The 27,442-nt window shown below is 46.8% G+C and overlaps 1 protein-coding gene and 1 pseudogene across 1 annotated transcript; one reads left to right on the top strand and one right to left on the bottom strand.

The window, feature by feature from the left end:
• Window positions 1-13,240: 13,240 nt before the first annotated feature.
• On the top strand, window positions 13,241-15,278 carry LOC123111045 (ethylene-responsive transcription factor ABR1-like; annotated as a pseudogene).
• A 3,472-nt stretch (window positions 15,279-18,750) lies between these two features.
• Window positions 18,751-21,878, bottom strand: LOC123111044 (5-formyltetrahydrofolate cyclo-ligase-like protein COG0212). Its single transcript, XM_044531723.1, has 7 exons — window positions 21,450-21,878; window positions 21,143-21,233; window positions 20,670-20,896; window positions 20,303-20,378; window positions 19,748-19,873; window positions 19,503-19,667; window positions 18,751-19,098 (listed from the first exon to the last, which is right to left on the bottom strand). The coding sequence occupies exons 1-6, from the start codon at window positions 21,819-21,821 to the stop codon at window positions 19,507-19,509; spliced, it is 1,053 nt and encodes a 350-aa protein (XP_044387658.1). The 5' UTR covers window positions 21,822-21,878; the 3' UTR covers window positions 18,751-19,098; window positions 19,503-19,506.
• Between the last annotated feature and the right edge of the window lie 5,564 nt (window positions 21,879-27,442).

Here is a 27,442-nt window from a genome sequence, read left to right on the forward strand (position 1 = left end):
CGCTTAGAGCGGTAGTACCGCTCACCACCAGCGGTAGTATCGCTCAGCAACCGAAAGGCCTCCAGACACACGGCAAAAGCTCAAAAGGAACGACAAACACAGCCAAGAAAGAGGAAAAACCAACACGACCACAAACACACTGACACCGGTCCAGAACCCACTTATTCAAAACAACCACAAGAAAGCACAGCGAGCTCTGGCCTCTCTCAAGAGAGGGCGGTGGCTGGAGCCACCTATGTTTGAGTCAATTGGTATGGCACCGCGAAGAATTATCCTTGGGCCCATGACCAAAACTCGTCTTTGAAGCACAAGTACCATCAAAAATGGCTAATGTGAAAGAGTTGATCGTTTTATGCATAATGGGGGGAGGGAGAGTTCATTGAGAGAACAAAACTCCCCCTATGTCCATGCCTACATCTAAACTAGACAACAAGTTGAGTGAGGTGGGGTGTGCAAGGGTTCAAGTAACATTGCTCGAATCAATGATATTTAGCTCATGCCTTAACTCGTGAAATCTTGCTTCATCCAAGGGCTTCGTGAAAATATCTGCAAGTTATCATGAGTGTTGACATACTTGAGCTCGATCTCCCCTCGGCTAATGTGATCCCGGATGAAATGATACCGAATCTCAATATGCTTCGTCTTGAAGTGTTGCACCGGGTTGAGAGAGATCTTGATGGCACTTTCGTTGTCACACCAAAGAGGCACTTTGTCACAAATGACACCGTATTCCTTTAAAGTTTCCCTCATCCATAAGAGTTGTGCACAACAACTACCGGCCGCCACATATTCCGCTTCGGTGGACGAGAGAGACACACAACTTTGCTTCTTGGAAGACCAACTCACCAAAGAGCACCCAAGAAACTGGCACCCTCCGGAAGTGGACTTCCTATCCACTTTGTCTCCCGCCCAATCGGAATCCATAAATCCTTCAAGCTTGAAGTTTGCCCCTCTTGGGTACCATAAGCCAAAGTTTGGGGTATGAGCCAAATATCGGAAGATTCGCTTGACCACCACATAGTGACTTTCCTTCGATGCGGCTTGAAACCGTGCACACATCCCCACACTCAACATGATATCCGGTCTAGATGCACAAAGGTAAAGTAAGGATCCAATCATGGAGCGATATACCTTTTGATCCACCGCTTTACCATTGGGATCAATGTCAAGTTGACACTTGGTGGGCATTGGTGTAGTAGCCGGCTTGACATCACTTAGCTTGAATCTTTTTAGCATGTCTTGAGTGTATTTGGCTTGGTTGATGAAGGTTCCTTCTCTTCTTTGTTTGATATCAAAACCAAGGAAGAACTTCAACTCTCCCATCGAAGACATCTTGAACTTGGAGGTCATGAGAGCGTCAAATTCCTCATTGAAAGCTTTGTTAGGTGAACCAAAGATAATATCATCAACATATAGTTGGCATACAAACAACTCCCCTTTGACCTTCTTAGTAAAAAGAGTGGGATCGATTAGCCCCACCTCAAATCCATGATCTTGTAACAACTCGGTAAGGTGGTCATACCACGCACGTGGGGCTTGTTTAAGGCCATAGAGTGCCTTATCGAGTTGATACACATGATCCGGGAAGTAGGGATCCTCGAACCCGGGGGGTTGCTTGACATAGACCAACTCATTAATAGGACCATTAAGAAAAGCACTTTTCACATCCATTTGTTGCAACTTAAAGTTGTGATGGGAAGCATAAGCAATCAACAAACGTATGGATTCAAGACGAGCAACGGGAGCAAAGGTTTGACCATAGTCGATACCCTCGACTTGGGAGTAGCCTTGTGCTACCAATCTTGCCTTGTTGCGAACGATGTTCCCATGAGCATCTTGCTTGTTCTTGAAAATCCACTTGGTTCCAATGACGTTGTGGTCCCCCGATGGCCTTGGCACCAATCTCCACACCTTGTTGTACTCGAAGTTGTTGAGTTCTTCATGCATGGCAATGAGCCAATCCGAGTCTTCGAGCGCCTCATAGACCTTTTGGGGTTCAACACAAGAGACAAACGTGTGATGTTTACAATAGTTTGCTAATTGTCTACGAGTGCTTACCCCCTTTCTTAGGCTTCCAACCACATTTTCCATGAGATGGCCTTGGGTGGTGAGCTTGGAAGCAATCTTCACGGCACGACGCTCCAATTCCTCCTCGAATGTGGAAGGAGGAGGGTTAACTTGATTATCTTGAGCACCGTCTTGAGCTTGCTCATGATCTTGAACTTGCTCGAGGGGGAGAACTTGACCTTGGGCATCATTTAGAGGTTCGCCACCATCTTGAGATTGATCTTGCCCTTGGTCTTGTTCACGAGGTTGAGGGCCTTCACTTTGTTCTTCGGAAGCGTGTGGGTCTTGGGGAGGTGATGGCTCCACTTGAGTAGAGCATTGTCCTTCTCCTTCGGCCACAAGGGGTTCCTCAATGGGTAGAATATGACCAATACCCATTCTTCTTATGGCTTGGGGAGGAATTTCATCACCTACATCACAAGTACCACTTTGCTCCAAACCGAACACCCGGAACTACTTGAGGTTGGGCTTGTTGCCCGTGAGTATCTCATAAGGAGTCTTGTTCAAGCCTTTGTGGAGATAGAGCCGATTGGATGCATGACATGCGGTGTTGATGGCTTCAGCCCAAAAGTTGTATGGAGACTTGAACTCCGCCATCATGGTCCTTGCCGCATCCATCAACGTCCGGTTCTTCCTCTCCACAACACCATTTTGTTGAGGGGTATATGGAGCAGCATATTGGTGCTTGATCCCCTCATCACTAAGAAACTCATCCAAGGTGTAGTTCTTGAACTCGGTGCCATTGTCACTTCTGATTGTCAAGATCTTTGCATTATGTTGACGTTGAGCTTCATTTGCAAAGTCGATGACTGTTTGTTGAGTCTCACTCTTCCTCTTGAAGAAGTATACCCAAGTGTATCTTGAATAATCATCCACAATCACCAAGCAATACTTTCTACCTCCAAGACTATCAAAAGATGGAGGCCCAAAGAGATCCATGTGAAGGAGCTCCAAGGGTCTCTTCGAGTAGATGATGGTCGTGGGAGGGTGAGCCTTCTCATGAAGCTTTCCTTCAATACAAGCACTGCAAGCACGATATTTGGCAAAACTAACATTTGTTAGTCCACGGACATGGTCCCCCTTGAGAAGACTTTGCAAAGATCTCATATTGACATGGGCGAAACGGTGATGCCAAAGCCATCCCACGTCAACTTTAGCCATTAGGCATGTCGCGGTCTTAGTGGGTCGCTCCGAAAAGTTAATCACATAGAGACCGTTCTCGACATGCCCAACAAAGGCTACTTTAAGAGTCTTGCTCCACAAGAGGGCCACGGTATCAATGTGAAAGAAAGTAGCAAAACCCATGAGTGCAAGTTGACGAACGGAAAGCAAATTGTATGCAAGGGACTCAACAAGCATGACTTTCTCGATCGTTAGATCATGAGAAATGACAACCTTGCCGAGACCCAATACCTTAGAATGTGAGGCATCACCCCACTCAACATTGGTGGGCATAGATGGAATCTTTTGTACGTCCACCACCAAGTCCTTGCTCCCGGTCATATGATTTGTTGCTCCACTATTGAGCAACCATGATCCCCCACCGGAAGCAAACACCTACAAGAGATCAATGCTTGGTTTTAGGTACCCATTTAGTAATGGGTCCTTTGATGTTAGTAACAAGGGTCTTAGGAACCCAAATAGACCATTCAATGTACTCATAAGGAGAACCCATAAATTTAGCATAAACATGTCCATCACTAGCATGGCACAACACATATGATGGGTTAAAGTCGCCGGCTTTGTTGGAGGAAATGCTTTTGCCCTTTTGGACATCAACTCCCTTCACTTTTTTCTTCTTCTCATTAGGAGCACCCTCTCCCTCTTTCACAAAGGTTTGCTTGAGAGGAGGAGGACGTTTGGCCTTGTCGTTCTTCTTCTTGCTCTTGGACTTGGGTGCAAACCCAATTCCTTCCTTGGCCACAACTTCCTTTTGATTGCTCAAAAGGTTGTTGAGGTTCTTCTCACCTTGAATGCAAGACACAAGCCCTTTCTCAAGTTGATCCTTCAACTTGGCATTCTCCTCCACAAGGTGCACATGCTCACAACACGGGTTAGTAGCACATGCATTATCAATTAATACCATATGAGGGAAGGTGGCCTTTTCCTTGGTTAGCTTAACTTGGAGTTGAGCATGAGACTCCTTGAGGTTAGCGTGAGCACCCTTCAAGACCTTGTGGGCCTTGTCAAGTATCTCAAACTCCTCTTTGAGTCTAGCATGATCAACCCCAAGTTTAGCCTTCTCGGAAGTTAGCACACGAGACACAACAAGAGCATGATCAAGATCTTTCTTTAACTTAGCATGGTCATCGTTGTGTGACTCCTCAAAAGTCAAACGATGCACACGCTCTTCCTCAAGAGCATTAGAGAGATCCGATATCTCATCGGCATAGTCACGACTATGACCTTCCATCTTAGAGATGGTTTCTTCGTGAGCCTCGATCATGTCATTGGCCTCACCAAGTTGTTCCAAGAGAGCAACAAAGTGCTTCTTGGACTTTCCCTTGAGCTTACTCATAAAAGACTCCAATTCATTCACTTCATCATTAGGCCCATCATGTTCATCAATGCAATCCTCCAAGGAGGGATTAGTAATGATGGTGGTTGTGATGTTGGGGGTTACCTTGTTTGAAGCTTTAGCCATGAGGCACTTGGCGGTGATGTTCTCGTTGGGTGAATCAAAGAGAGACACCTGGGGAGTAGTAGCAATGGCAACGGATGCCATGGCCATTGCTTCTCCATTCTCATCATCATCGTCATCCTCTTGGTATTCTTCTTGAACCACCAACCCACGAGTGGGAGTCTTCTTGGCGAAGTTGTTCTTGTTGGGGAAGGACTTGGCTTTGTCTTTTCGGATGAACTTGCCACCATTGTCTTCCCGCTTCTCGTAAGGACAATCCGCAACGAACTATCTCACATTGCCACAGTTGAAGCAAGTTCTAACTCGTTGCTTGCCCTTGACGCCACTTGAGTTATTCTTGTTGAAGTTGGGTCTTGTATTCTTCTTGCTCCAAAATTGTCTTGAAGCAAGAGCCATGTGCTCATGATAATCATATTTGGTGTCTTCGGGGTTGCTCTCCTCATCTTCCACTTCTTCCTCTTCTTCCATAATAACCTTGGCCTTCAAAGCTAGGTTGGGCTTCTTTGCCCTTTGAGAACGGAGTACCGCATTGTCGGTGGTCTTGTCCAAGATGCTCATTGCAACGAACTCATCCAACACTTCACTTGAGGTCATGGAGTGGAAGTCCGGTCTTTGACGGATGATGGAGGACATGGCCTTGTTGTAGGGCATCATGGCCTTGAGGAACTTGCGCTTGATCCAATTGTCATCCTTGTCCTTGCTTCCATGATCTCGGAGTGAGACCGCGAGTTTGGTCACTCTTCGAAAGAGCTCACGAGTTTCTTCATCTTCTTTCATTGCAAACTCATCGGCTTCATCTTGCACCACTTCATAGTTGGAGCGTTGAATGCTAGCACTTCCTCGATAGAGAGACACAACACATTTCCATGCGTCTTTAGCCATGGCATGAGGTCGAAGATGAGGGAGATCTTCGGGAAGGATTGCATCTTGGATGATGAAGAGAGCACTCTCATTGAATTGATTATCCACGGCTTCCTGAAGGGTGAAGTTGCTTGGGTCATGAGGATAGAAACCTTCTTCAATGATTCTCCAAAGGTTAGTATTCACATGTTTTAAATGACACTTGAAGCGATAAACCCAAGAATCAAAATCTTCATTTTTCTCATACTTAGGAGGAGGACCGGCATGATTCAAATGAGTAGAGGGAATCGGTCCTCCATAAATTGGGGGTTCCACATGGGCAAAGATGTCGGTGCCAATTCTACCACTAGTAGAAGGACTCTTTTCACTGTTAGCTTCCCCCTTGTCGGAGGTAGCATCCGTCACCTTGTTAGTGGGATCACCCACTTTCATCGGCGAGGTGGACAGTTTAAGCCCTTCCAGAAATTTAGTAAGCATGCTTTCAACCTTGGTCGTCATGGAGTCTTTCAATGTGTCTAGAGCCACAATGAATTCCTCACGAGAGATGGAGGTTCCCCCATCGGCCGTAGACGAGACGGGATTCACACCGGAGTGCTCCTCCGCACCGTCTGTGGTGTCAACCATACTCTTCGGATGGCAAAGTCCTTAATAAAGAGATGAGGCTCTGATACGAATTGAAAGGATCGATATGGTTGACTAGAGGGGGGGGTGAATAGGCAACTAACAATTTTTAAGCTTTTCTTTACCAATTTAAACTTTGCAACAAAATAGGTTGTCTAGATATGCAACTACGTGAGCAACCTATATGATGCAATAACAACTAGCACATAACCAAGCAAGGGATACAACACAAGTAGGCTTGCAAAAGTAAAGGCACGAAATAACCAAGAGTGGAGCCGGTGGAGACGAGGATGTGTTACCGAAGTTCCTTCCTTTTAAGGGCAAGTATGTCTCCGTTAGAGCGGTGTGGAGGCACAATGCTCCCCAAGAAGCCACTAGGGCCACCGTATTCTCCTCATGCCCTCACACAATGCGAGATGCCGTGATTCCACTATTGGTGCCCTTGAAGGCGGCGACCGAACCTTTACAAACAAGGTTGGGGCAATCTCCACAACAATTGGAGGCTCCCAACAACACCATGAAGCTTCACCACAATGGAGTATGGCTTCGAGGTGACCTCAACCGTCTAGGGTGCTCAAACACCCAAGAGTAACAAGACTCGCTAGGGATAAGAGAGGGAATCAAATTTCTCTTGGTGGAAGTGTAGATCGGGGCCTTCTCAACCAATCCCGAGCAAATCAACAAGTTTGATTGGCTAGGGAGAGAGATCGGGCGAAAATGGAGCTTGGAGCAACAATGGAGCTTTAGGGGAAAGAGGTAGGTCAACTTTGGGAAGAAGACACCTTTATATAGTGGGGGAAACAATCCAACCGTTACCCCACTGAACAGCCATGCACAGAGCGGTACTACCGCTTGGGCAGGGCGGTACTACCGCTGAAGAGCGGTACTACCGCTCCCACACAGCGGTACTGCCGCGCTGACGAGGAAGGCAGGGTCCTGGCCCTAGAGCGGTACTACCGCGGGAGTAAGAGCGGTACTAACGCTTGGAGCGGTACTACCGCCACTACTGCCGCTCCTAGTACCGTAAAACCCGACACGAAAAACATCGGTCTCGAGTCAAGGCGGTAGTAGCCCGGAACCACTGCGGTACTACGGCCGAAGACCACAAGCGGTACTACCGCTCTGGGAGCGGTACTACCGCTGGGGAGCGGTACTACCGCTTGACGAGCTTCGGCGGTACTACCACTGAGGACCGCGGTACTACCGCTGGGACAGGACATGGCAGGCATGGAGGGAAAGGCAGCTCCAATGAAGCAGAAGGAAAACATCGGGTGTGAAACGGATGTGTACGTGTTGATTCCACCCTAGCCTTACCAAAGCGGATCCCCTCTTGATAGTACGTGACTCCTACAAAACTAGTCCAGCAACAGAGAAACGAATGAGCTACACCGTCTTGAATAAAACACCGAGGGGAGGTAATCGTCTCGTGCCAATGGATGAATCTCTGAAAGAAGTTAACACACATGATTAGTCCGCAAAAGCATTGTCATCAATCACCAAAACATCTTGGGGATAAATATGCCCTTACAACAACGATGTCAAATTTTGCCCATGGTCGTGTTGCGTCTGATCGTTGTAACCAAGGCCACCTTGCTTGCACAGCTTTGTTCATCCATCCTAGGTTGGGAATGCCTAGCCCACCCGCCCACTTGGGGGCGCATACTGATTCCCAGGCGACCGCGCAGCTGCCGCCAGACGAGTTTGCCTCCGCGCACCAAAGGAAACTGCGGCAGATTCTGTTCATTGCTGAGATTGTCTTCTACGGGAGGTCGAGCGCCATCATCGCATGTAGCGGAATCGCACATAGCACTGATTGAACAAGAAGCATTCTTCCACTCTTTGGCATATTTGTTGCTTTCCACTTTGGCAATGCCGCCGTGAGTTGATCCACAAGGCCTGATAATTGTACATGGGACTGCTTCCTCAGAGTGAGCAGCAACCCAAGATACTTGCACGGGAAGGCACCCCTCGGGCACCCAAGTGTTCGCTCCACTATTTCCATGGTCTCGGCAGAGCATCGTATAGGATAGACCGCGCTCTTGGCAAGGTTGATGCGGAGGCCTGATGCCTCTCCAAATAGAGTAAGAAGTGATGCGCACGTGTTCAAATCCGCTCATTTGTCTTGAGGAAGATCATTACGTCATCGGCAAACATCGAGAGGCGGTGATGCAGCCCTGTTCTTGCCAGCGGAGCGAGCAGTCCCCTAGCGGTCGCGAGCTCAAACATGCGGTGCAGGGGCTCCATGATAAGGATGAACAACATTGGGGATAGTGGGGCACCTTGCCTCAAGCCCACAGTGTTGCAGATTGGCTGTCCTGGCGTACCATTGACCATGATTCTTGTTGATGTGCTTGCCAGCATTCCACAAATCCACAAGATCCATCGCTCACCAAATCCGCCCTTGCGTAGCACTTCTAGTAGGAAGGGCCATTGCACCAAGTCAAACGCCTTTGATATGTCAAGCTTGAGCATAATGGCCGGGGCCCGCAGGGCGTGGAGCCTTCGTGTCGTGCATTGGACGAGCATGAAGTTGTCGTGGATGGATCGTCCCCGCATGAAGGCGCTCTAGTGGTTTCCTACAATGGAAGGAAGATCCGCAGCAAGTCGTGTAGCTAGAGTCTTGTCAAAGATCTTGATCGCACTATGAACTAGGCTCACTGGCCGAAAGTCCCGAATATCCACTACTCCATCCTTCTTGGGAAGTAGGGCCACGATCGCCTTGTTGATTGCATGCAGACCCCTCATGTCACCTTGGTGGAAAGCATGTAGTGCCCTCATTAGGTCGTCTTTGATTATAGGCCAGCAGGATGCAAAGAACCGTCCCGTGAAGCCGTTTGGACCCGGCGCCTTGTCCATGGGCATGCTCTTCACAATCTTCTCCACCTCCTCCGTGGTGAAAGGCTGTTCAAGATGCGTTAGGTCCATGGTCGGTAGGTTCAGGAGGCCAAGATCAATGGTGTGTGCCCTGCCTAGAGTGCCGGCAAACAAGATGTGAATACATCAAGATGCTTAAACGAAAAATGGCAATCCCATTTTGAGCTTAAACGATGAGTATGACCTATGATCAAGTGTCCTCAGTTGACTCCTAAGTCAATATACTCTAACATAGGTGACTTTTTCGCCGACCTATTCTAGATGAAGTTCTCTATATTTCTCCTTGTTATTGCATTTTGTCTCATGCATATTTGTTTCTCTTTCAAAAAAACTTCATCTAGACTTATTCTCTTTTATTTCTGTTCTGCATTTCTCTACACCTAATTCATTGCAAATCCTTAAGTTAATTCCCTGAAAATCCTTGTGAGATCTTATTTTCTTAGTGAGCTGAGCTGACTAGTGCATTTTCTCTGAGATGAACTCGGACAAACCGACTTCCTCTTTCGGTCAAACCGAAACTTCTCAGTGCCACCGAAGGAATCAACTCGGTGCATCCGATTTCAATGCTGAGAAATCACTCTGTCACTTGCATTCTGCACATTTTGTTCCAGCTCCACTCGATGATTCTTATCCTCTACCAGCATCATATTCTATGTGCTGCTTTGCTCTGTGACTCAAGGACCAAACCTATTTTGACTCACACTCCAGAAGACCCTTCTTGGAAATTGATGTCAAATGGGGAGAGAGAGTTCACATCAAAGCTAAATCACTCCAACAGGGGGGAGAGCAACAGGGGGAGAGAGAGACCCCAGTTGCTTGGTATTCAAAGAGGAGAGAAGTTACATGTCTTTAGAGGGGAAAGACATGTTCATATTGTTTTTGTGTTTGCTTTGCTCTGGTTTTCTATTCCCCATCTTCTCCCAATATCCATTATAAGATTTAGGTGGAGCAAGACATCTAAGGGAAGGAAATCTTGAAATTCATTGCATATCTTTACCTTTGGGGACATGTCTACACTCAAATAGAGTACCTAAGTACTCACTCTACACATGTCATCCCAAATCTTGGTACTCTTGTGGTTTACTGCTATTGCTCTGCTTAGTAGATGTTTTCTGTGTTGTCTAACCTTGTTTACTCAGGTTCATCTCTTCCAAAGCCGGTTCAAGACCACAAGGTAAGTATATGAATCACACTCATGTGCATGAAGATCTCTTGCTGATGTACATATTGTTTGCAAGAAGGATTCATAAGCATGAAGGTACATTTCCCATGTTCACATCATTTGCTCTGATGCATATAGCCAAGATACATGTAACTCATTGCTTACTCTGTCATGTTTATGCACTCACATGATCTTATGTTCTATATTTACATGATTGCATGCATGTAGGTGGAGCCTATGCATGTTACATGTCTTTCCAAAGCTTTACTTGCTTTTCTCTATATCTCATTGTAAAGTTTTGATGTATGTTGTCATCAATTACCAAAAAGGGGGAGATTGAAAGCACAAGTGCTCCCAGGGTGATTTTGGTAATTGATGTCAACATATCTCTTGTTGGACTAATGCTTTCATCTAAAATATTTCAAATAAGTTCAACAGTGGAGTGTCATGGACAAAAGGATGTGGAACCCCTTAAGAAGCGAAGGACAAAGGATTGGCTCAAGCTCAAAGCTCAGGAGACTACATTTCTATTTTAGTGATCCAAGATCACATTGAGTCTATAGGAAAGCCAATACTGTTAAAAGGGGATGAGGTGTTGCTTAATAGCTTGCTTGCTCAAAATGCTTAGTGATATGCTCCAAAAGTCCTCAACCACTTCCTCATATCCACATATGTCCCAAACCAAAAGTCAAACTCAGCCCCACCGATTTGATCCATACGGCGCCACCGAGTTCATTTGACATAGCCACTGCCAGAAACCCTAATCAGTTCGGTCACACCGATGGGATCTCGGTCTCACCGAGATGGGCTTGCAAACTCTCTGTTGTCTATTGCAATATTTTTGGTCTCACCCAAGAAGATGTAATCGGTCACACCGAGTTTGCCTGACCAACTCTCTGTTTTGCTTATTACCAAATCGGTCCCACCGAGTTGTGTAATCGGTCAAACCAATATGAGGTTTTACCCTAACCCTTGCACATCGGTCCCACCAAGTTGATCATATCGGTCCCACCAAAATTGCCTAACGGTCACATATGTACTGAATTGGTCCAACCGAGTTTTCTAATTTGGTCCAACCGAGTTTGGTATAATGTGTGTAATGGTTAGATTTTGTGTGGAGGCTATATATACCCCTCCACCCTCTCCTCATTCGTGAGGGAAGCCATCAGATCGTGCCTACATTTTCATGACCTCTTTTCTAAGAGAGAGTCACCTACTCATGTGTTGAGACCAAGGTATTCCAATCCAACATATGAATCTTGATCTCTAGCCTTCCCCAAGTTGCTTTCGACTCAAATCATCTTTCCACCAAATCCAATTCTATGACAGTGAGTTGAGTGTTGGGAGACTATCATTTGAAGCACAAGAGCAAGTGGTTCATCATCAAACACACCATCTATTACCTTTTGGAGAGTGGTGTCTCCTAGATTGGTTAGGTGTCACTTGGGAACCTCCGACAAGATTGTGGAGTGAACCAAGGAGTTTGTAAGGGCAAGGAGATCGCCTACTTCCTAAAGATCTACCCTAGTGAGGCAAGTCCCTCATGGGCGATAGCCATGGTGGGATAGACAAGGTTGCTTCTTCGTGGACCCTTCGTGGGTGGAGCCCTCCGTGGACTCGCACAGCCGTTACCCTTGTTGGGTTGAAGTCTCCATCAACGTGGATGTACGATAGCACCACCTATAGGAACCACGACAAAAACATCTGTGTCTCCAATTGCGTTTGCATACTCCAATCCCATCCCTTTACTTTCTTGCAAGTTGCATATTTTACTTTCCGCTGCTCATATACTCTTTGCATGCTTTCTTGATTTGTATTGTGAATGGTTAAACTTATGCTTAAACTCCACCCAAACTTGAAAAACTTAAAAACTGCCAACTTCGTGTGTTGAGTGTCTAATCCCCCCCCCTCTAGACAGCTCTTCTCGATCCTTTCACCTTCCCCTCCTCCTCTGGATCCACTGCATCCGGAGGTAGCCCCGCGGTGATCCGGGCTTCGTGCCTTGCCCGGATCTGCTCAAGGAGCTGCAGCCGGCGCTCCGACGATAGAAATGGGTGGCCCCTTATCCGGCGGCGTGGGGGCATAGCTACTAGTGTGGCGGAGGGGGAGTGGAAATTGGCGGCAGTGGCGGACGAGCGGAGGGAAATGTGGAGGGGTAGGGTTTCGGTGCCGGTGGCTGGCTTAAATAGTCAGGCTAGGCACTACACGGCCCGCCGGAGCGGCGCCACGCGGCGACATCGGTCTGACAGAGGAGACGAGCTTCGGACCGCGGGGCGATTCCGCGTGAGTTCCCGACATCAGCCCGACATGACGAGCGCGCCCGGGCGCCCCATATCCACCCTATTTAGGCTGGATATGAGGGGTGCCGGTCAGCCCGGGCGTTTGAGGCGCCCGGCTGGGTCGAAATTTGATGACCGGTTAGTGACCAGGCGGCCCGCCCGGGCGTTTGAGGAGGGTTTGGCGTGCCCGGCTGCAGATGCTCTTAACATGATCAAACACATTATTTATTGCAAGGTACTTTGGACACTAGTTCAACCTATGAAAAACTGAAATAAAAAAATCAAGGGGCTATCTTTAAACTATGAGATACCAAAAGGTAATTCATATATATAGAGAGAGATTGTCCCTGAAGCAAATTTGTTCCGAGATGAAGCGAGTAAATTAAGTGATCCGTGTGTGTACACACAAAAGCTGCCGACACAATAAGAAAAGAGACATGGCAGCACAAGTAGGAACAGAATTTGCACACGTCCATAAACACACACATGCGCCAGATACATTGTCACCTAGTAGATCTAGATGAAACAAGCAATGTTGGTGATACAAATGCGTTGTATGTGGGATCGTGGGTAGATCAGATCGATGTAGATCACTGTTCCGATAGCGGAACTAAATCTATATCCACGATTACAACACCTAGCTAATTAAACGCACGCACGCACGAAGTGAGCATATCTTGCTGCTTAAGCTAGCCAAGCCAGCACGTACACCTGAATTTCTTCCCATCCCCCTCTATATATAGTTGTCCGTCGCTGAGGAGTTGAAGCATTTGTGAAAAGGTCGCCTGTCACGTAGCTAGCTAGCCAGTAGCCACGCCAGGCATTTGTTGTGGGCGAGAGTCGGTGAGTTGATGTGCTGCGGCGCCGAGGTGGCGGACCCTGGAGAGCACCGGCGGCGGCTAGCCGCCGGCGACGACGACGGGGGAGATGGACGGGAGGAGCATGCACTGTCCCCGCCGCCTCTCAATACGACGATGTGGGGGCGCAGACAGGCGCAGGAGATGTCGGCCATGGTATCGGCGCTAGCTCAGGTCGTCGCCGGCGGCGTGGGCGAGGGTGTCATGGCGTCTTCGACCAAGAGACCCGCCGAGCACGAGGCCTTCGCGGAGGAGGCGTGGTGGTCGACGTCGTACGGAGGTGGAGACGGAGACGGCGGAGCGCCGTCGGCGGCCTCTTCCTTCCTTGCCGGTACGTAGTACGCTTGACAACGACCATGCATCTCCATGCACAAGCATCGTGCAACACGCATAAAACGATACGTAATACTTAGTATCATTAGACTTTAAACAAGTTAAACGACTCGATCATTTTTCTATTCGGGAGCTCAGCAACCCCATGTTATTAGATAGCAAAACAACTACGTACATCTTAGAGGGAGAGAGAAATCAAATTAAGATTTGTAAACTACTGCTATCATGGATGATTGGGTAGATGTGCGTGCGAGCATGCGTGCCGCGTCAGACACGTGTTCCTCGGCACCTACAACAGGGCACAAGGCAGGAGAAGCAATAAGCATGTTGGTCTTCTTCTTCTTCTTGCATGTGCTCGATATGTCCAATTAAAAAGGGTTTGAAATCTTAGGAGCCGCCAACAGTATGAAAGGAAATCCGCATCATCGTTTTCCCACTGTTCCATTCATACTACATTGGCAAACCTAGGCTGATTCGTGTTCAAAAAATAAAAAACTTAGGCTGATTCATTTCGGCATCATGGTTTCGCATCTTCCAGCGAAACAGAGCAAGTGGGCAGGAAAGCAGAGCAACATAGAAAGAAAAATACAGTGGGTAGGACTCGTTGTGTCCTTTCCTGGTCATGCAAATACAGAAATTTCTTAGTCTTGTCATGGCATTCTTTCCCTTATCTCCTCTGTTTATTTGACTGGCGCGCAGATTACACGGCAGCGCCCGCGGCATCCTACTCGCCGCACGGGGCGGCAGCCGGCGACGAGGAGCTTCCTTCGCCGTCCTCCGCCGAGTCTGGTGGCTCCGGGGGCACGCCGAGGAAGCGGTACAGGGGCGTGCGGCAGCGGCCGTGGGGGAAGTGGGCGGCGGAGATCCGTGACCCGCACAAGGCGGCGCGTGTGTGGCTCGGGACCTTCGACGACGCCGAGGCCGCCGCGCGTGCCTACGACGCCGCCGCCCTCGGATTCCGCGGCAGCCGCGCCAAGCTCAACTTCCCCGAGTCGGCCACCATCCCGCCGCCGCAGCAGCCTCCTCATGCACCGGCATTAGCGATGCCACCGCCGCAGCAGCCTCCTCATGCACCGGCATTAGCGATGCCACCGCCGCAGCGGCCCGAGGCGCTGCTGGAGTCGCAGGCTCTGTTGGGAGGGCAGGCTTATTCCCACTACGCCAGGTTCCTGCGGCCGAGCACCGGCGGCTCGACGTCGGGGGCGCCGAGAACGCCGGCGCCTCCTCTGATTTACAGCTTCGGAGCCGGAGCGAGCTACCCCTTGCAGCCCGAGCGCAGAGGTGAGGGTGCCAGTACAGAACGCCCGGCCCCGGTGGTGACCTCAGCAGCGGCGTGGGCAGCCTACAGCCACGAGCAGCCTCAGCGGCGGGATGACCCGTCGGTGTGATCCCAACGCAACATTCGCTCACAGTCAAAGCGAAGCCGACGGATACTGACAAGGAAGGGAGAAAAAAGGGTGGACTCGTTTCTCACGTCCCGTGGTCAGCGTGTTCACACGGACAGCAAATTGTTTGGTTTCTTGGTGGAATTGGAATTTCTGAAAAACTTGTGACAAACTTCGTTCATTTATATTTTGAGTCAATTACACCGGTGGTGCTTGAACTTGCCGCAAACGATCACTTTGGTGCTAGAACTTGTGGCATACATTGAACTGGTGCAAAAACTTGGCTCGGGCGTGCAAATACGGTGCAAATCATGTTTGGATACGAAACAATGCTGAGTTGGCATGCCAATGTGGCATCGGCCCTGCTGTCAATGACGGGAAGGCAGAGCGGAGTGCGTGTGGCCTTTTTAATTTTGCAACAAGATGGATAAAAAATAATTTAGTGGTGTCACAAAATGGATAAATACACTTAATGTAGCGGAACAAACATGCTTGTGGAGCTGAAATGGACTGTGATGAATGCGGATGCGGCCCATTTGCACCTGTTTTTTAGAACTTTTTAAAAGGTATGTAAATTATGATCTCAGTAATAAAAATAACGTTTAATTATTCATGTTGTATAAATACTATACACATAAACTAAATAACTTACGTTTCATAATTGTTCACGTATTATTTTAAAAATATTCATATATTTAAAATAATATTCATGAATTCCAATTTTTTTGGATAATTAATAACAAATCAAGTATTTTAACATTACAATTCCAAAGTATTTTCTAATCATACAAACATGTCCATAATTATGTGCACATTTTTATAGTTCAATGTTCGTAAAAATAAATATTCATAATTTAAATTTAAAAATTCATATGAATATTCATTCGTGGGTAATGTTTAAATTATATAATATTTTTTAATATAAATCACGAGTGAAAATTATACCACATGAATGTTTGTACTCATAATTTTGTATAATTTAAATATAAGTTACAAGTGTATTTTTTGTATCAATTAAATATTTTACTTCATAAATATTTAAATGTCCGTATTTACCAGACATTTTCATAATACATGTGTGTATATTTAAATAATTTTATTTATTAATCATTAATATGCACATTATTTTTATTACTTATTTTTTACAAAAGTATTAAAAAGTCAGTGCGTGCAAAATGTGTCGCGCTATTTGCAGCTCATAGAAGTCCCAGATGCGTTCTTCTTGTACTACATTAAGGACTGTTATTAGTGTTTCTCATTGCAACGTGAATGGTGGAATTGTTTGGACGGCTAGCTATACAGCAGTTGGTCTTAAGTTCGAGACGCGAAGGCGTTTGATCCGTTTTTATTTTCACGTATTGATAGACGGGGCCCATGTGTCATATAGTCAAAATGAAATGGCAGCTGCCGCGTTGTTAGGGGCTTTCTGTGAGAAATAAAAAAATTTGAGGGTGTTTTCGCAAAAAAGGCCATAGACCTCCTCTACGCCTTCCCGTCACTGACAGTGGGCCCTATGCCACGCTGGCGCGCCAAGTCGGCATCGATTTCGTAGCCAAGTGTGATTAGCACCGTATTTGCACGTCCGAGCCAAGTTGTTGCACCAGTTCATTGTATGCCGCAAGTTCTAGCATCGAAGTGACCGTTTATGCCAAGTTTAAGCACCATCGGTGTAATTAACTCTTATATTTTATATTTAGATAATAGAAATCGATACACTTTCATTTTCTATTGTATGTACGTAGTAGAGTGTAAACTCGAATTTGGTAAACCAAGCTTTCCGTGCCGCCGCAAGTTCTCCGTCGGCAGAGACGTCTTTTGACTTCGTACGGACTGGCACCTGTCTAGCCATACAAACACAAGATGCACACTCTCTCAGTTTTACGTGCAACTCAAAAGACCAAACAACGCAAGACGTGAGATCATCATCATAGGAATAGTTTCACAAAGTCAAATACGTCACGTATATGACTACGACAGGAAGACAAGGTCCCTTACAAAATTCTGGCATGAATGGGGTTCCTTTTCTTTTTGAAAAATGAACCCGGAGCTGGGACTCCCCACCTGAATATATTTCTCAATTTGATAATCCATCATGTCTGACTAATTACAAAGGTGAATTACATAAGCACGTGTAATCGTGATAAGAGAATAGGAACGCCATGAGGTGGCCTGTTTTTGTTCTGGTTCCTTCATCCGATGTGTCTAGAGCATCAGGTCTTCAATGATTCGCTTAAGGGTGAAGACACTGTGGTGGTTCTGTGGTCTGAAGGCCACAAATTCTTGGAATCCCAAATCTTCCATAGGATGATGAGAAGCATGGAGGCCAGATCATCGAATCCACGTGGCGAGGAAGGCAGCAATCTCAAAGTTCGTGGAAGGTGTCAGTAGGTGAGAAGCCAATCCTTTGCCATATTCACTTCGCGAGCGGGCAGTCGATGAAGATGTGCGAGTTGGCTTCACCATCGAACCCACATCTTGGGGAGAGGGGGTTTGAGATGACATGCTTGAGAAGAAGATTGTTTTTGGAGTTTAGTCAACCATGGAATAGAAGGCAGGCAAATATCTTCACTCTGTTGCGGACGCATGCTGACCATATGGGCATTGAATGAGCGTCGGTGTCGTCGGCCTGCATGGTCAGTTCATAGGCGGCCTTTGTAGTGAAGTGTAGACCGCCGTTGAGGAAGCGCTCGTCTGGTTCCGGCCACACTGGAAGTCCTGTAGAAGCGACAACAAAGAGCACAACTCGGTAGCGGCATTCGATGTTAGGCGGCTCCGAGCCACACGAGCAAGTGGTGTAATAGTATGCGAGTAGAGGCATGGAAATAGAGCAACGAATGATTTATGCAGCCAAATATCTAACCAAAAGTAGGTGTTGGTGCCAAAGTTTGTGATTACACCACTGCACCACCCGCTTTGTCCGGTTATGAGGGGAGAATATCTAGTGCCACCAAGGCCCAGGTACTACTATGATACGGGATCCTAGGTCGTCGGATCTCAGATCGGACGACACATGGAAACTATTGGATCAGCTGACCCTATTTTCGGACTCCTAGGGCGATTTCTTCTTTTCTCAAAATGTTGTCGAGTTTTTGGGAGTTGTCTGATTTGAGAATCTGACAGTCTAGTAGCCCGAATCACAGTAGCACCTTGGCCTCGATAGCACCAAATATATTTTTCCTCGTTATAAGTGTACATTTAGAAAATGAGTGTCATATTAGTTCTCTCTCCTCTTATTAGCCTCAACCAATTAAATTAAAGGAGAGAATGGGGATTGGGGATTATGCGTGGGAGAAGAATGGGGCTTGGAGGAGGACATAGGGTGAGGGAGTGATTTTTTTTCCATGATAATACGTGTCTCATTCATATTATAGAGATCAAAGTACAAGCCTTGTAAAAATCCACATGACAAAGTAATAGCATAACATCTCTGAGCTTGACACCAACGCCCGTCACCTGCATCCGGCACCACCACAACAGCCACCGAAGAAAAGAATGACAGATCACCTCCTCACCCGAGCTCGACGCGGCTCCATCGCTGATATGCAGTTTTGCGGACCTTTAAGGTGGCTCACCAAAAATGAAGCCATTATCGTTGAACGGATCAGTCCGGGGCAACACCCCGTACACTTTTTTGAGATAAGATTTGTAATGCTAGATGTACACATATAACTAGACGGAGGGAGTAGATCGCGTTATTATACACACCTGAGACCGGGAGATTGAGACAGTGTCTCAAGGGCACGGTCCAAGAAATACAGGAGACAAACAATCCATTCACACGTTCAAATTAGGGAACTTTTGGATAAGGTGGCTGGATCATTCCACTGAATTTTAAATTTCAGCGTTCACAACCTGTCATCTTTTTCTTCTTTTTTCCGCGCAAACCACAATTTAGTTAAGTGACTTCGACAAATTGGTCACAACTCTCTTGAAGGACAAAAGACGCAAGAGCCAATCACGTAATGCCGCATCAGCGCCGGGATACATGTGCGCTCTGACTGTTCCAACGCGAACACATCTGCAGACACGTCAGCAGATAAGTTCAGCCAGGTATGATGCACATCATTGGGATCTAATTAAAATTGGTCATGCCACAAGTTGGGTAACATTTCCGAATTCTGCACAGTATAGAACCCGTTTTCTAGTACTCCGTGTGTCTCAAAATATAAGATGTTTAACATCTCATATTTTAGCGTCTTATATTTGGGGACAGAGGGATGCGAAGACCGTCACATAGGCCATGGGAACAGCCACACGAGCACACATTTATGTTGCCGACTCAACGAAGAAGATGAAACAGTATGACCTTTTGTAAACAAGTCTTTATAGACCCAATATTTGAACCGCGCAATGCTTAACATATCTTAATTTTCTCTAAAATATATGTATAATATTCAATAGAATCAGTTAAGATACACATACTTAGTTACCGCCCTCTTCTTTTTCTTCGTTGAGCTGTTGGGGGTAGATTCTCAGATGGCCCACAAGGAAGTATTGTTCCTGTCTCTTGCTCTATGCGTCTCTTCAGCTCTCTTAAAATTCGAATTTGGCCCAATTTTTCGGGAGATAGTTTTTCCCAATAAATCCCTGCACAAACAGAAGTTCGTCAAAATCTGGTGGTGGAAGATTTATTTGCAACTTTACCAAGCGAGAGGAATCAGTCAGACCTTGTGGCTTTGGGATTGCAGTATTTGTTAAGATGACCTGAGTTGGGGTGCAGATAATATCAACCGGTACATCATGAATTAGCAGCTTTTCAACTGGAATGTCATCCACTAATTGCTTGTCATGTACTGTACCCGTAGACAAAATGGTAAGTTAATACTACGGGATAGGTTATTACTCAATCTTTCAAATAGAAACTAATGAATCACCAATTGTTTCCACTTCAGAAAAGAAGAGGCACAGCATGTCCACATAGATGGTTCTTTGAAGAAAATGATCGATGAAATACAAGCAGGATTGTGGATAATAAAAAACAATATCCACCAATATCTCAACCATTTCTAGCGTCACGACTATGAAGTTAGGTCCAGTTAGCCACAGGCTATTACATAAAAAGGAAGTGCTGACAAATATTTTGAGAAAAAAAAAAGCTTGCACTCATGCTGAAGAATGAGAAGATGCCCACCTATATATCAATTATCCTAGTTCCTACATTACCAAACCAATTAGATCTGTATACAAACTGGATCACCAGCTGATACATAAATAAAACTCACCAGTTGTTACTACCATGGTCGAATCATCTGTAGCTCCCATATAACGAAGCATCCCATATTCCAGCTCTGCAAATCCCTACGATCAACGTTCACAGATAAACTACAGATAAGAAGCGAGAAAATTCGACTTTTGGTAGACAAAGCACAGTTCAGTTTCAGGGCAGCATTGACATTGTACATAACTGTTTGTATAGTTCTCCATTTATAAAAGGAAAATGGCGCAGTAGAGGCTTTCCCTACTGTTTCTTCATTAAAGAAGCAGTATTGACATTGGCAAAGGTCAACATTTGATCTTGATCATTGATCCAAGTATAACAAAATCAACTCTAGTTCAGCTCTTCAACTGCATGTGCAAGAAAATAATTACCTCACCCTTCCCTAGTCGTGCTCCCGTGCTTGGATCAACTGCAACCGACCCAATCACAATCAGATCCACTTTAATCACTTCATCTAGATCTATCGGCCTTCCATATTTGACTGCGCCAACAGAAGTGCATGCTTCAGGAATGCATCCAGTGGGTATCATCTGAGATTCTAGAACGGAGAAGAACCCCGTCCTGAGCCGTGGTTGCGGTGTCAGAAGTTTCTTATCGCCTGAATGATTCCAGTAGCACCATTTGTAAATAAAGAAACACCTGGTCGAGTATGTATGACAAACTTATACTGAGTAGTGGGCTAAAATGAGCATCAGGTTCAAAGGGGCAAATTGTATGGAAAGCTATAATCCTCATCAAAGTCTGTTCTGGCTTGCATGGATAATACAAGAAACGAAACAAGATATCAACAGCCAATAACATGCAAGTTTTTAAGGTATGCAAGGAGAAGCGGCAGCCGACTCACCTGAGAGTGTTAAGAATCGAACTTGCTTCTGCGGCGAATCCGGATTGACCTTCACGCATTGTGCATTCTGAAACACGTCCAACCTCCCTAACTAGTGAGATTCAGAAACATTTCCACGTCATTACAGAGTTATATAAGCAAAAATAATGAAGGAACAGTCAGATAGCACTAGCAGGACCAAAGGAACTCCCCAATTTTGCGGCTGGTAACATCAACCACAATCGGAGACAGGAACAGAACAGCGTGCTAGTTTTCGTGGTGGGGGCTCCGTGGAGAGAAGCGAAAGGGAGGCGGGGGGAGAGCGGACCGAATCGGCGGCGGCGGCGGCGCCATCGAAGTTGGGGATGCGGTGGTGGACGGGGCGGGGGTTGCGCGCGACGCCCTCGGCCTCGAGCACGTCCCACACCCGCTTTCGTATCTTCCACTTCCACGCCCTCGGGTCCGCCTCCGCCTGCGCTCCCGCGGCGGTGGTCACCATCGAGGCCCGCGCGTCGGCGTCGAGGCGGAGCCGCTCGGCCTCGAAGGCGGACGCGTCGAACGAGGACGACGACGAGCTCCTGGACGCCGCGGACGCCACAGCGACCATGGCGCGGCGGGAGGACGACGCAGCGGTAGCGGCACCGGCACCGGCGAAGTGTAGCGATAGCGACGGCGAGGCCGGGAGGAGGAGGGGAGGCATGGCTTCCGCTCCCGCCACTCGTGCGTGCGCGAGCGTGTGTGTGCTTGTGGATGGTGAGCACATGCACACGTGCACTTGGGAATCTCGCTGTGCTGCTGGCATGCGGGCCCGCTCTGGCAGCGAAACAGATGAACGAACCGTGGGGAATTTCCAATTTCACATTTACCTTTTGTCGATGATTCTTTGATGCTTATGAGGACGGATGCTGAAAATGCAAACACGTTAAAAAGGATTCTGGATGATTATACTATGACCTTGCCACAAATGGTGGGTGTGGCTAAGGCCATGTTTGGTAATCCACCGGCTCCGAGAATCTGTGGAGTGGCTGTTTGCTCGCTCCAAGTTTTTGAGCTACAGCTCCGCCTGCTCCCGGAGCGGAGCCGCGGAGTGGAGTGATACCGAACGGGTCCTAAATCATCTACTTCCTCCGTCCCAAAATATAAGAATGTTTTTGGAGTATTTATTTCAGCCTCAATACAAATGTTGATGCAAAAGTGGAGGTATGTCAAATTATGGATATAATGACGGAGTCTCTTTCTCTTTCTGATTAATATCTGGGCCTTCCCTCTATAATTGTGGTGGATAGTGTGGATTATTTTAAACATCTTATCGAGACAATTTAGAAAATTATCGATGGATGAAAAAGAGAGAACTTTATCTTATGATGGTAAGGAGGCTCTGATTAAAGCGATGGCCCAAGCCATCCCTACGTATGCGATGAACGTATTCAAATTCCCGAAGAAAATTTGCAAGAGGATCACTGATCCTATTTTGCACTATTGGTGGGGTGACATGGAAAACCGATGTAAAATGCATTGGTTTGCATGGTGAAGAATGTGTGTCCCAAAGGATAGAGGTGGCATGGATTTTCGTGATATGCACAGTTTTAATCTGGCAATGCTTGCTAAACAATGTTGGAGGCTCATTGAGCATCATGATTGTGTAAGAGTGCTTCGATCAAAGTACTCCCCCTCTGATGAGTTGCTCAATTGTGAGTTAAAAAAGGGTTCATCTTATGTCTAGCAGAGCATTTGGCTGGAGTTCATACCTTTTAAAGAGGGAGTACTTGGGGAATTGGTAATGGCTTGAAGATAAATATTTGGGAGGATTGTTAGATCCTAAAAAAATTCTTCTTGAAAAATCATCGCAGTCTATGAAAACAGAGTGCTTACTAGAGTTCATGAGCTTATTGACCCTATTATTGGCGTATGGGATGGAAGTTTGATTAGGAAGAATTTTTGGCACATATACGATGAACTTATTCTGCAAATTCCCACACATCGATAGGACACAGAGGATCATGTTGCATGGCAATAAAAAATTTAGAGTTTTTGGTGTTTGTTCGGCCTACTGTAAACAATGGGAAGATTCCTATGCCAGTCTGAGTCCTAGTTCTTCTATCTCAAGCGGTTTGTCGCCTCATACTATATGGAAGAAACTATGGAGACTGAAAGTACCAAGTAAAGTGAAAATCTTCATCCACAGATCCTACCATTCCTCGATGTTCTGGCTAATCTATTATCTCCACATCAACGCAATGCCCTATTTGTAAGCACCGCGCGGAGGACGTGGTGCATGTCCTGTTTGTAAGAACCATGCGGACGGATGCATGAAAAAATTGCGGGTCGGCATTGAAGATGCCCTTACCTAGATGTGGTTGAACCCTAGTTTTATCTCTCGTTATTTACTGGATGATGTAAGTGTTATTTGAAATTAATAAAGCTAGCCATGAAAGCCTTCGCGTCAAAAAACTCGATAAAGTCAGGCACAGATCTATGAATAGGGAGCTTAGTTTCTTCGGCTATGATAGGGAGCTTAATTTCATCGGTCGTGGTTCAACAAATGGAATTGCTATTCTTGATTCAAACAAGACACTGATTTGTTTACGGAACGCTCTTCATTTACACCTTTTAAGAGCATCTCTAGCAGCCCTTATAAGGCTAGCCCTTATAAAGGGTTTACAGTTCGTGCTTTCGCTCGGATAAGGGCTGAAAATAGTTGTGGCATAACAGAAACCTCAAATGGACCTTTAAAATTTGAAAATAAAATTTCGCGCGAGAGAAGAACACAAACATTAGAACTAGGTGCATCCATAGATACATGATGATCCATACATAGTTGATTTTTACATAGACTAGATCAGAGGAGGCCGCCTACCCCTAACCCTAGTGCCCAAAATGGGGCTCACTGGAGCCCTCCGGGTGCAGCGGCGACGCTGCGGCGTGGCGCCGATCACTCATCATCATCGTCGGAGGTGAGGTCGATGTACATGGAGCCTTGCGTGTCGGTTTCGCGGGGCCACGCCTCCATCTTCTCGTCGAACTCCCGCGCCTTGGCGAGGCCCTGCTCGTACAGGAGCTGGTTGATCTCGTTGTCCCGGTGGCGGAGCTGCGCCACCTTGTCCTCTTCTCACGCACTGCGCTCGAGAATCACTGCCTCGATGGCGTCCGCCTCATGTAGTCCTCCGGCCCGACGATGTCGACGCGCGGCTCCTCCACCTCAGACTCCCTCTTCACCGCGTTGAGCGGCGGGAGCTCCCCCGCCTCCCTCCTCGTGGAGCCATGGGAGCTCCTCTGCCTCCCTCTTGACCAATGGCAGCGGCGTGCGCGAGGTACTTGCGTCGGAGGAGCTACCCTGTGACGCCCCCGATTCAATCGTACACTAATCATGCACGCAAATGTGTACGATCAAGATCAGGGACTCACGGGAAGATATCACAACACAACTCTACAAATAAAATAAGTCATACAAGCATCATAATACAAGCCAGGGGCCTCGAGGGCTCGAATACAAGTGCTCGATCATAGACGAGTCAGCGGAAGCAACAATATCTGAGTACAGACATAAGTTAAACAAGTTTGCCTTAAGAAGGCTAGCACAAACTGGGATACCGATCGAAAGAGGCGCAGGCCTCCTGCCTGGGATCCTCCTAACTACTCCAGGTCGTCGTCAGCGGGCTGCACGTAGTAGTAGGCACCTCCGGTGTAGTAGGGGTCGTCGTCGACGGTGGCGTCTGGCTCCTGGACTCCAGCATCTGGTTGCGACAACCAGGTAGAAGGAAAAGGGAAAAGAGGGAGAGAAGCAACCGTGAGTACTCATCCAAAGTACTCGCAAGCAAGGAGCTACACTACATATGCATGGGTATATGTGTAAGGAGGCCATATCGGTGGACTGAACTGCAGAATGCCAGAATAAGAGGGGGATAGCTAGTCCTATCGAAGACTACGCTTCTGGCAGCCTCCGTCTTACAACATGTAGGAGAGAGTAGATTGAAGTCCTCCAAATAGCATCTCCAAGTAGCACCTCCAGTAGCATCGCATAGCATAATCCTACCCGGCAATCCTCTCCTCGTCGCCCTGCGGAAAAGCGATCACCGGGTTGTCTGTGGAACTTGGAAGGGTGTGTTTTATTAAGTATCCGGTTCTAGTTGTCATAAGGTCAAGGTACAACTCCAAGTCGTCCTGTTACCGAAGATCACGGCTATTCGAATAGATTAAACTTCCCTGCAGGGGTGCACCACATAGCCCAACACGCTCGATCCCATTTGGCCGGACACACTTTCCTGGGTCATGCCCGGCCTCGGAAGATCAACACGTCGCAGCCCCACCTAGGCAAAACAGAGAGGTCAACACGCCGGTCTAAACCTAAGCGCACAGGGGTCTGGGCCCATCGCCCATAGCACACCTGCACGTTGCGTGGGCGGCCGGAAGCAGAACTAGCCCCCTTAATACAAGAGCAGGCTTACGTTCCAATCCGGCGCGCGCCGCTCCGTCGCTGACGTCTGAAGTGCTTCGGCTGATACCACGACGTCGGGATACCCATAACTACTCCCGCGTAGATGGTTAGTGCGTATAGGCTCGTAGCCGACTCAGATCAAATACCAAGATCTCGTTAAGCGTGTTAAGTATCCGCGAACGCCGAACAGGGCTAGGCCCACCTCTCTCCTAGGTGGTCTCAACCTGCCCTGTCGCTCCGCCACAAAGTAACAGTCGAGGGCCGTCGGGAACCCAGGCCCACCTCTACCGGGATGGAGCCACCTGTCCTTTCAGCCCCCTCGTCAGAATCACTTGCGGGTACTCAATGAGCTGACCCGACTTTAGTCACCATCTGTATAGTATGTATGTATGTATAGTATATACCCGTGATCACCTCCCAAGTGATCACGGCCCGATAGTATAGCAAGGCAGACTGACAAGAATGTAGGGCCAATGATGATAAACTAGCATCCTATACTAAGCATTTAGGATTGCAGGTAAGGTATCAACAGATGTAGCGACAATGTCAGGCTATGCATCAGAATAGGATTAACGAAAGCAGTAACATGCTACACTACTCTAATGCAAGCAGTATAGAGGAGAATAGGCGATATCTGGTGATCAAGGGGGGGGCTTGCTTCGTTTTTTTTTTTGCTATGTTTTGTTTTTATTTTACCGTTCCTTTTATTTATTTCCTTGTTTCTATTTTCTTTTACTTATTTAATAGTTTGTAGTTTTTAGAAAAAGTGAAACCCACCCCTCAATTAGATTTGTAAAATCAGTTGTTCTCACAAAAAGTTTGGGACAAAAGTAAAGTGCCTTGTATTCTCTGTTAATTAAAAGAAAATTAAGTTATTATTTCGGTCATTGTTTTATTTATTTTAGTGCCTTTAATTATTTTATAATAATGTGGATCCTCCACCATAATTACTTATGATTTATTTGCCACATTGAGAACATTATAGTTTTAGCTTTTGAAAACTTTTAGCGTTTGACTTTATTTCAAATTTGAATTGGAATCAGTTTTGAACTAACTCAAGTTTATCAACAGTAACCGAGGTGACATAGCACCATTTGTAGAGGTTTACTGTAGCTCGATTATCCGGGTGTCACAAATCTCCTCCACTACAAGAAATCTCGTCCCGAGATTTAAGCGGTGGAGTAAGGGGCGAAGGTGTTGGTAGCGAAAAACCTAACGAGTCTTCTCGGTCTTGGCTTCCCTTTCGAAGAGGTTGATCCCTTTCGTTGATGTCTTCATTTCACTGCTTCAAGTCACCATGATCAATTTGTCATCCTTTCTTCGGGATCTCCATCGTACTTACGAATAGGAAAGGGGCAGCTCTACAACGATAGGATGTTACAAGGGAAAATCTTCTGGGGGTTTCCCAAGTATGAACATATGAGTATCTCTCGAGTTGAACAAATGAAACTCATCGAGAGCAAAGTAAGACGGTGCAATAAGAGGTTCCAAGTGGATAGATAGTTGCTCGAAGTCTGAACCAGAGTGAGAAAGGGTTTCAGAGCAGCGAGAATAAGTATTGCGTCTGATACCAGATTAGAGCATTAGGAAGGTGGCCCGTGAATTAAATACGTAGCCAAGCGCGAGGAATAACTTCGACAACAGGGTGTATAGGAGAGTCAGGTTTTGATCCTGTGGAACTGTGGGTTATGGGCCCACCATGTGGGTTAAACGTTGAGAGAGCGGTGACATCTTGCACGGTTATGATAGCAAGGCATGCCAGAGAATAACCTGTCAGTTAGGTCGGTAATAACGTCGATACCAAGGGCGAGGGACGAAGAGAACCATTTTCCTGCTCGTTGAACGAGGCGGGCCAATAGGCAAGGTTCTCGTCCATTGGTGGCTAC

This window comes from Triticum aestivum, chromosome 5B, assembly GCF_018294505.1.
Source record: "Triticum aestivum cultivar Chinese Spring chromosome 5B, IWGSC CS RefSeq v2.1, whole genome shotgun sequence".
NCBI classification, from domain to species: domain Eukaryota; kingdom Viridiplantae; phylum Streptophyta; class Magnoliopsida; order Poales; family Poaceae; genus Triticum; species Triticum aestivum.

Coding starts and splice junctions, on each gene's coding strand:
- LOC123111044 (XM_044531723.1), bottom strand. CDS start 21,821: ATGCCTCCCCTCCTCCTCCCGGCCTCGCCGTCGCTATCGCTACACTTC. Junction 19,874..20,302: donor GACCATGGTAGTAACAACTG/GTGAGTTTTATT, acceptor CTACGGGTACAG/TACATGACAAGCAATTAGTG. Junction 19,668..19,747: donor TGCAATCCCAAAGCCACAAG/GTCTGACTGATT, acceptor CTGTTTGTGCAG/GGATTTATTGGGAAAAACTA.